Source organism: Hakea prostrata, chromosome 10 (genome assembly GCF_041222555.1).
Source record: "Hakea prostrata isolate BN-2017 chromosome 10, UWA_Hpros_2, whole genome shotgun sequence".
NCBI classification, from domain to species: domain Eukaryota; kingdom Viridiplantae; phylum Streptophyta; class Magnoliopsida; order Proteales; family Proteaceae; genus Hakea; species Hakea prostrata.
In genome coordinates, this window is record NC_142609.1 from 40,088,158 (window position 1) to 40,099,145 (window position 10,988).

The 10,988-nt window shown below is 32.3% G+C and overlaps 1 protein-coding gene across 1 annotated transcript; it reads right to left on the reverse strand.

Annotated features, from left to right (window-relative positions):
- Positions 1 to 1,128: 1,128 nt before the first annotated feature.
- On the reverse strand, positions 1,129 to 1,864 carry LOC149002914 (uncharacterized). The gene has a single exon (XM_089138369.1). The coding sequence runs from the start codon at positions 1,655 to 1,657 to the stop codon at positions 1,301 to 1,303; it is 357 nt and encodes a 118-aa protein (XP_088994495.1). The 5' UTR covers positions 1,658 to 1,864; the 3' UTR covers positions 1,129 to 1,300.
- Positions 1,865 to 10,988: the final 9,124 nt, after the last annotated feature.

Consider the following 10,988-nt stretch of genomic DNA (forward strand, 5'->3'; position numbering starts at 1 on the left):
CAAGATCTGAAAAGTTCATAGTTAAGTCAGTTTATCAATTTCAAAATAATTTGAAAGAAGATCTTAATGTAAACAACTCTAATGGAGAAGATATGTTTTTTCCTAAAGAACATTGGAATAGCATTTGAAATTCAAAAACTCTACCAAGAATTAAAGTACTTATGTGGAAAATATGTGCTGAGGGCATTGCTTATGGGGATGGACTTCAAAAGAGGAATGTCCAAATTAATCTTTGCTACCCAAGGTGTGAAGTAGATATTGAAACATAAGAGCATATTTTCTTGAACTATCCGTTTGCAAAAGCGTTTTGGTTTGCTTCTTCTGTTTCTCCTTTATCAATGCAAGTGACTAATATTTCCTTGAAATAATGGTTAATTTGTTGTTTGGGATCCATTGTTTAAGGAAAATAAAAGATTTGCTCAGGAGAGATTCTCAATGGTCACTTTCTTATTGTGGTTTATATGAAAGGCTCGAAATGAACTCATTTTTAATGGGAATGATATCTCACCCTTAGATGTGTTGAGTGCAACTAATAAAATTTTCTCAAAATTCATTTTTGCAACTAGGATTAAAGGTAGCTTCTTCAGTTATGAACGACAACAAGCATCAAAGGCTAATTCAAAGATTGGTAAATGGTCTCCTCCACTTCATCATGTTTTTAAGATTAATTGTTATTGTATATGGTCCCCAGACTCAAGGAAAATAACTCCAAATCTATCATTCGTGATTCTAGAGGTAAATTTATCATAGCTTTCGCAAGAGGAATCAATTGTAAGTCAGCATCGATAGCAGAAGTAGTGGCTATTTGAATGGGTCTTCTCTAAGCCATTAGATGTAGAGTCAAAGATACTATATATAATTGAATCTGATAAAGCAAATTAATAATGCTTCATCTTCAGAGCGCAAAATCCTCCAAATCTATCATGATATTTGTAAGTGAATGCTTGTATTAGTTTCAGTCTTCAATGCTTGTATTAGTTCCAATATTAAATAAATGTCATTCTCACCAAAAAAAAAAAAAAAAAAAAAAAACAAGTTAAACTTGTAAATGACCAAAACGCCCACAACATAACATCCCTAACCACAACCTCGGCAAAATTGAAACAAGAATGATAAACTCATCAAGGAGAAAGAAATATGATCAAACGGTAAAAGGGAAACTCTTCAAATCTGTATTCATTAGATCTATCTATGATCACAGAGACGTGTATGGATAATCGATTTATATGAACTAAGAACAGAAAAAAGTAACATCGGTAACCAGCCTGTAAGTACATATGATCTCTGAAATTTTCATTTTCTACATAAGAATCGCATAGCGCATGCTATCATTAACCATGAGATGGTTCATCTCAGAGACTCTAGCAGTGAAATCACCAGAAACCCAGACACCATCGGCACCATTAACATGAGGATGAGAGATGCAGGAAATCAAAGAAAGAGGAGCTCTCACAATTGCGTAAATCATAGAGAACCCATTAAAACTCCATCCATGCCGTCGTCTATGGCCATCAGCAGCCACCACCACCACCACGTTATCAGCAGCAGCAGCAAACATGGGCAATTCTGCTGCTAGACCTATGTTTTCATCAGCAACTCTGCCACTCTTCCTCATGTTGAACAGATTCCGTTTCATCACCATCAAGAGATGCATCATCGTCTTCGCCGCCGCCGTCAGGGATCGGATCAGGTGATGGAGATCCTTGTTGGGTAGTAATTTTGCAAACCCATCTTAGACTAAAGGTGAGAAGAAGAGAGATAGAGATGAAGGTTTTGGGCAGTGACCACTGCACCTTTGTGAAACCTAAAATTCTATAGAGATTTTGATAATGGCAAGTTGGTGGTGATAGTGGTGGTGGTGGTGGTCGCATTGGTGTTTATCACAAAGGGGGTTGTGCGTGCTGCTTCTTTTCAAGGGAACTTTGTGATTATTTTTTTCCACATTTGTGGGGTCTGATTTCCCCTAAAGCCAAATTCGCCGACAGATACAATTTTGAGGATGGAGTAGAGATTCTTTCCCACGCCTTGCTACATAATGATTTGCAAATGCTCATGGATATACATAAAAAAGGTTCTCCTTTAACCTCCTTTTTTCAAACAAAAAATGTGGGCTTTTCTTGCCTACCACTGATGAGATTTTTCATTATTACCAAACAATTTCTTAGATTTCAAGTAGAATTCATCATTATCAAATGAATTCTTGAGCTCGACTTCGGAGATGGATCTATATCGGCACATTAATTCAAATTATTCATTTTGTGGAATCTATGATGGAAGTAGGTATCGTACGATTCAACTTGGTGGATGGAAGGACTTGTTTATTTCATTGGAACTCTAATGTATGTACCTAATGTTCTCTTATGGGGTCATTTTGAAATTTACGATTTTCGCTTTTTAGGGTTTAGATGAGAGTTTTTGCATTGTCATTTTGATAATTGGTTGAAAAATCTACATTATTATAAAAAATATATATAAAGACTGGTTTACCAAAAATAAATAAGGACTACACTGTTAAGGTGGCCCATGGGTTTCTAGATGATTGGGTTGGGGGTAGTCCCGTACGTCCACTAAATACGAGTGAAGGGAATAAAATCATTCTTTTACCTTTTGGATTCGTAACTAACTTCTCAGGTGCCATTTTGAAATATCTATTAATATTTAATTTTTCTTTAGTACAGCCTACAGGGATTGAAAGAACATTCATCCAATTTGATAACAAATCTCATTCATAAAGAACCACTAATTTAAATAATCTAATAAAACATCAATTATTTAACTTTATCATTCTTAAATATATTATTGACCTATAAGATGAAATGTCTTTTTGGTATTATATTTGGGTAAATTTACATTTTTATATTTGGGTAAATTTGTTATGTATTCTAAAAATCTATTTTTGCATTTTATTTAGGCAAATTCATTCTTATCGTTTTGAAAGAGTTCTAGATGTTTTATTTGTCATGAATTCTTAAATGACTATGTTGGCTATTTAAAATAAATAGAATGAATTTACATATAGTAAAGAATGAATAGACGAGGTGGTATGTTAAATTGGTTATCAATTCTCATTCTCTATTATGCCTATTTAAAATAAATAAGTACAAGAATTCATTATTGGTCAAGAATGAAAAATAGTTTGGTGAATTTTAATGGGAAAATAAATTATGAAATGGAAAATAAGTTTGGTGTCAAGTGAAAAAATTGATTAAAAATGATAGTAAATAAGTGAGAAAAGAAGGAAAAAGTATGGTTGATATAAAAGAATGTAAATTGACTATTTTACCAACTCATTAAACATATAGAACTTGATAAGTAAACTTACACAAATGAAGCCCATAATGAGAATGTGCTCATCACAATCCATAATGGACAACAAAGTTCATTATGAATTTTGAGGTTTTTCAATTAGATTATGTTTAAATCCAAAATAAAATTCAAATAGATGCCAAACAATTTATAAATACACCATGACAAACTACTTTTTTACTCTATAATTCACTATTGATAATTGTAGCAATCAAAGAGCCTACAAGTTTATTACAAATGAATTTTAATGTTAATTTCTATTATTTTAATCAAAAATAAAAATTTAAAATGAACACCAAACACATTAAAAAGATTAAAAATTGATAATAAGAAGTGATACCAAAAGAGGCCCTTAATTAGCATGTGCTCATATTACTTGAAAAACAAAGGTAAGAATGTTAAACTCTTAACATATTAGAAAACATTGCAGATTGTGTTTACATCCCAATTAAAATAAATGTTGTAAAATTATTTATAGATATTCACCTAACAAACTTATTTTTTATTCTATAATTCACTATTGACAATAGCAATCAAATCAATTTTACCAAAAATGAATTTTAATATTAATTTCTTTTTAAAATGAAAATAAAAATAAAAATTGACTGAAACAACCAAAAAATAAATCGAAACCTTAAAAAAAAAATAACAATGACTTAGAATTATTGTTTGAAAATATTACAATTATGTAGTTTTTGCGGGCATCTTCAAGAAGATGCCAGAACTGTTAGTGCACGCAGCACTAGAAGTCTTGGCCGTCTTGATTCATGATTAAGATAGAATGAAGTTGGGATTTAACATTGGAAGAAGCTAGTATTAATATTTCACATATAAAAAGAGAGTTAGGGGATATTCTTATCTTCTTGCGAAATATAATTTACTTTAGCTCTTAACTATGATTTCTTAATGCAAAGATGGATAACTCAATAATAACATTAATTTTAGCAATATCTAAGGGGTCATATGATAATTAATTGAATAAAATTAAATTTTTTTAGCTTTTATTATAGGAGGTGGGAATTATTCATATACCACACGAAGTATTGAATCCAAGGCCTCTTTACTAGGAGATGCTCAATTAAATTGATTGAGCAACCCTTCGAAGTAAAACCAAGGTACAGTGTGTCGGCGATATATATCGTCAAGTCACTAGGGGGCAACATAATTCCCCCCAACAACACAACTTATACACTAAATTGACGAAATATCACTGTCGATTTTTTCAAATGGATACGGTAACATCGTCGACAGCGGCGAGAGGACTCGAGTAGAACGAAATTAGATCAATTGGTGGAGTTACCAACAACGATGAAGAAAGTAACTGAGCATATCTATGTCGATTGAAGCAGGTGATCAATAGGAGATCAGAATAATGGTGGCAGTCACTCCAGGAAGCTAAGTTTTGGGAAGAGATTCTCAACGGTATCACAAAGGAACAATAGTGGTGGTAACAGAAACAACCACCACCACCGCCACCACAAGTAGCAGGCAGCAACACTTGAGGAAGACGAGGAGTGCACAATGGAAGGTGGAGTCGTCCAACAAGGTGAGCAGCGACACTACTCTCAGTAGGGCGTCAAGTGCTAGCTTGGGCTTCTCCTTCTCCTTCATGGGATTCACACTCCCACCTAAAGATGACTTTCCCAATTTCAAATCTTTCAACGATAATGAGAACTCGATACACTGAGCATCACAAAGCTTACCTAGTAAACCTCCAATCTAGCCAATGCAGCCATAGATCAAGAACTTAAACGGCTTATTCCCTTCGGATTCATTTGAAGAAACACCCATTAGAGAGCAAAAGAAGAGAAGAAGAGAAGAGTGGAAGAGAAGTACAATAACAGGGGAGGACAAAGGACAAAGTGAAAACAACCGTAAGCCTCCCCCTCTCTCTCTCTCTCTCGATAATTGTCGGTCAAAAAGTCGCTCGATATATAGGCCTGTGTCACCGTGTCGGTGGTGTCGCCAGGCATCGACATGGTGACATAGGTCGACATGTTGGACCTTGAGTAAGACATATACCTCTAAGTGAAAAGGTCGTGGGTTCGCCTTTTACAGATAACATATGTAATATCCACATTCTCATATATATAGAAATCACATGCTTTTTTTTTTTTTTTTTTTTTTTTTTTTTGTCAATAAAAATCACATGCTAAAAAAAGAAATTAGATCTGGTATTTATACGGAGCAACTTTTACACACCTCGAAGCTCGATTACATCATTTTGAAAACTGTTAGAAAGGATATGTATAGCTTAGGCTTTGTATCTAGCATGGCTTCAAATCGCACATAACTGATTGGAGGGCAAGAATCCATGTAGCCGACCCCATTTAGTTGGGACAAGGCTTATTGTTGTCGTTGTTGTTATATAATTAGTATAAGTTTGGCCCGAGAGGATTAAAAAATCAATTTTTTTCAATAACAAATTGCGTTTTTTATATATAAGAATATCGGGAGTGAGATACTTACACATGCCGGGTTGAACCTAAGGGTGTCAATCGGACGGGAATGACGGTTCGAGACAGATCAACGAATACCTAAAACCGACATCCCAAAAAACACGGGATTTATAAAAACGGTTGACACGGATAAATCGGCGGGAAAACGGTTAAACATGGTATCTAGTGCGTACATTTTTTGCGAAAGAACTTATGCCACTTTTGTGATTAGTTTATTAAAATCCTAATGAAATTGTGATCAACCAATTTATATAATTTGAAATTAACATAGATAAAGCAAATAAATCTAATTAACAGAGACAAAACAAGTAAATCTAAGAAGATGAGTGAATGATGAAACAAAAAATTGAAATAGGGAATTAGGGATAGGAAAAATGTTAAGTGTTTTGATTGTAAAATTACAATTTATATCTCTAACATAATTGAGTTTGGTATGAGAGGATTAAAACGATCGAATTGTTTCAATACCAATTTGACGTGTTTTAGACTATCCGAATACGGTTAACGGTGAGATACTCACAAATGACACCCTTAGTTGAACCCACAACTTCTCCGTTAAAGAGTGAGAAATTCTTAAATGTTTTTTTAGTAAATAATGAAATAACAATTGACTTAGATGTTTTGACACGTGGATGTAATCCGGTGAGATGAAAATGATGATAAGACAACATCAAAGTGACAACTTGCAGTTGATCAATTGTTGTCAAGTGTCACATCAGGTTGTCCTCTCTGTCAGTTGAGTCCTCGCTGGCTGCCACCGAGGAAGCTTAATTAAGGCCTGGGATCATATTAGGAAATTTTAATAATGCTACTTTTAGATGTAATTAACGTTTCTTATGCGTTAAGTGCTGGATTACAGTTCATAAGCACTTATTAGCTTTGGATGTAACGCATTATCCGACCATCCCTAATTATTAGATAAGGAAAGGAGAGTCCGGATCATCTCCCAGTCGGGGTAGCACTCTCAGTAGGGCGTCAAGTGCTAGCTTGGGCAGCAACACTCTGTGCTCCTCCATGGCTTCCTGACCACAAAAATCAGTGGGGCCCACGGTGAAAAACACATTTTGAAAAAAAATTAAAATTTTTTTTCACGGGTGGGCCCCACTGGTTTTTGTGGTCAGGAAACCATAGGGGAACACAGAGTGCTCTTCCGACGGAGAGATGATCCGGATTCAAGAAAGGAAAATCTATGGGATAAGATGGATTGAATCGGCCGAGTTAGTTCAGAATCTCCAGAGAAGCTCCCGAGTTGGCATGGAAGGAAAGAAGAAAAGTGAGGTAAAGAGATTCAAAATTTTATCCAGTCCATTTCCTTGTCAAGATATTGACCATCTATTTCCTAAGCTGGATCAATTGGACTGGACGAAGACTAACCATTTGATAAAACATCACTCATGGCTAAAATTTCTTAATTAAATTTTCTTCTACCAAAAAGCATTGCACTAGTAAAAAATTTTAAATATTTAGTAATAAAACAAATTTAACATGACTATTTGTTTAATGTATGAATAAATTAAAAATCTTTGCTCAATTAAAATCAAAGTCAACAAATACATACCAAGATGTTGACTGCATAAAATGCTATTCATAAGACACCCCGGCCTTCACTCATATAACTTGATCTGTATACCTTAATTATTAAAATATATTAAATTAAATAAAATTAGTTTTAAATAATTAAATTTCACACTTCATGGGAAAGATCATTTTATATTAAATAACAAAAACATAACAAAGTCATAAAATTGCAATTAAATAATCCTAACATTAATACAATTAAACAGTTGAGAAGGCAAACAAAATAATATAAGAATAAAATATCCAAAATAGACCATCGACTAAAACAGACAAAACTTGAAAATTTCTACACAGTAATAGAAATATAAAAAATACTGTTGAAACCTCGTGTAACAACTAATACATGTCTTCTATTCAAATGAAATTTTGTTAAACTAAAAAATGATATTCAAAACCTTTATTGTATAGAGACATGTAAGAGTGTAAGAGATGCTGATGATATGAATATTAAAAATAAATTTTGTTGTCTTTTATTCAAATAGAAGTTTTCTTTTATTGAAAAATGATTTATTAAAATCTGATGTTGGAAGCTGCCTATGTTGTATTAAGACAAGTTAGTACCATGAAGATGAAAAATATATTTTATAAATTAATATAAAATTTAAGGCTCATTTACCATAAGGAGGTGGAATTAATGGAGTTTGTTATTAGGAGCACAAATAGAGTCAGGATTCAACATGGGTTTATAATAAACTTTTTACTAATTGTTAATATTTCACACTAGAAAGATGACTAGATGACCAACAACTAAAAAGATACAAAGTCAAAAAGGCTTTCTATTAGGAAATTTTTATCATATGCTTACCTAACCAAATGTGTCTTCTTTCAATTGGCACACCTCCAAGGGGAGAGGTGGGGGGAGGCTTGGCCAGAGCCTAGAGGAGAACTCGCCCATGTTGTAAAGAGTGTTGATTTTGGCAATTAGAATCCTAAGAGATGGGTTTCTTTTTTTTTTTTTGAAGCTGAGCTTCATAAGGATCAACTTGCGCGCACCTTGATTACATCGTTGTCTGCAAGGGTCGAGAACCAATGACCTCTCCACTGAGAAGCATGGATCTCTACCATTTTACCAACGCTGCATTAGCTAAGAGATGGGCTTAGTTGATATTGATCAACAAATTAGAAGTAAGATGCTAAAAGTTACTCTCCCATAAGGTCATTGCTTCTTTCCATTATACAAACTCACCCTTTAGACTTACTTGAGATATATGTAAACAGGTCTGAATACCTTTAAAAAAAATTAAAATTTAATTAAAAAATTCAAGTCTAATTCAATCAAAAAAAAATTCTGGGAAATTTCTTTTTGTCCCTCGATTCTTATTAGACATGCTATCCACATAATGATTTGGAGACTGAATAATGATTTGGCATTCAAGAAATATGTTTGATCTTTTATACATGTAGCAAAGAAGGCCTATATTAAACTTGTTTCAGTCAATTCTTATTCATATTCAAATTTGAACGAGTCAGATACCCTGAATTCTCATGAAGTGGTGGAGAACCAAGTCTGCACTTTCCCTCCCAAAAATTATATTAAGATTAATAGTGATTCCTCTTGGTTGGAGGGAGAACAAAAAAAAAGAGGAATGGTGGTGTTGTTTGAAAGATGATCGACGAAATTTGATTTCTAGTGACTCTATGAGTTGTTGTAGATTAGTCATTTTTGGAGAAGCCTCAGCCATTTGAGCAAATTTATTTTGTATTGCAAATTTGGGTTTAAAAAACATTATCACTGAATTTGGACTGTGTGTAATTTATTCATCAATTGAAGCAAAATTAAGCCAATTTGTTGGAGCAAGATAGTATCATTTTTGACATTTTATAGTTACAGACTTACGGCATATCTTTTCTTCATGTCGTTGTCATATATGTTCTTAGGTTTACTAATAGAGTAAAAGATCCGACCTAAAAAAAAAACTCTAATAGAGTAATAGATTCCTAAGCCGAATCAACCAGGTTGGACAAAGACCAACCATTTGATCAAATATCACTCTATGGCTACAATTTCTTAATAAATTTTCTTTCTACCAAAAAGAAATACACTAGAGAAAAAAAAATTAAGTATTTAATCAAAGACAAGTTTAACATCGCTATTTGTTTAATATGTGAATAAATTTAAAATCCTTGCTCAATTAAAGTCAAAGTCAACAAATACATACCAAAGATGTACATAAAATACTATGGACTTGCTACTCATAAGACACCTTGACCTTCACTCATATAATTTGACCCATACACCTTAATTATTAAAAATAATTAAATTAATAAAATTAATTTTGAACAATTAAATTTCACACATCATGTGAGATCATTAAATATTAAATAACAAAAACATAACAACTCCATAAAGTTACAATTAAATAACCCTAACATTAATGCAATACAACAGCTAATAAGACAAATAATATAATATAAAATAAAAAATCTAAAGTAGACCACCGTCCAAAACAGACCAAACTTAAAAAAATTCTACCTAGTAACAGAAATGTCAAAAATATTTTTGAAACCTAGTATAAAAATTAATACATGTCTTCTATTCGAATGGAATTTTATACATGTCCAAAAAATGATATTCAAAACCTTTATTGTTTTTTGACATGTAGGAGTGTAAGACATACTGATGATATCAAGATTAAAAATAAATTTTGTTGTCTTTTATTTAAAATAGAAGTTTTCTTTTATTAGAAAATTAGAAATGATTTATTAAAATCTAATGTTGGAAGCTGTCAATGTGTACAAAAATAAGTTACTACCATGAAGATTAAAAAAGAAAAAAATTATAAATTAATACACAATTTGAAGCTCATTTATTATAAGGAGGTGGGATTGGTAGAGTTTGTTATTATAGAATAGGAATAGAGCCAGGATTTAATAGAACAAGGGCAGAGCCAGGATTTAATATAGATTTATAATGAATTTTTTTATCAAATACTGATATTTCACACTAGAAAGGAGATTAGATGACCCAAAGCTAAAAAGATCCAAAGTCAAAAGGGCTTTTTATTAGAAAATTTTAAAAAATCATAAGGTCATGACTTCTTTCCAATGTATAAACTCTCACTTTAGAGTTACTCGAAGTACGTGTAAACTGGTACGAATATCTCTACAAAAAAAATTAATAATAATAAATAATAAAAATTATATTTTACATATTAAAATATTCAAGTCTGATTCAATCATAAGACATGCTATCCACATATTAAATTACAAAGTATAATTCAATCAAATAACTCTTTTTGTCAATAAGTCATAATTTCAAAACAATGGAGGATACATAAGACATGGTCTCCACATGTTAAATATCATATGCTAACTTGATCAAATGTGTCTTCTTTCAATTGGCACACCTCCAACATATGGTGAAGCATATATACATACCAATATTTTAGACATTAGCATGTACTCTAATTTGACTAAAGATTTAACTTACATAAAAATAGAATGCTATCCAAAGACCATTGACTGAAATCAATAGCACTAGATGCATTTTTGCCCTTTTCATTGTTGAAAAGAAAGTCTTTTTTTTAGTTATCCCTTACCCTTACAATATAACTAATACGATATTAATCATATCAATTCAATATGTATCATAATATGATACTAGTGCCTAAGCCCATGCTTATTTTAGGATCTCAAATACTATGA

Coding starts and splice junctions, on each gene's coding strand:
- LOC149002914 (XM_089138369.1), bottom strand. CDS start 1,657: ATGATGCATCTCTTGATGGTGATGAAACGGAATCTGTTCAACATGAGG.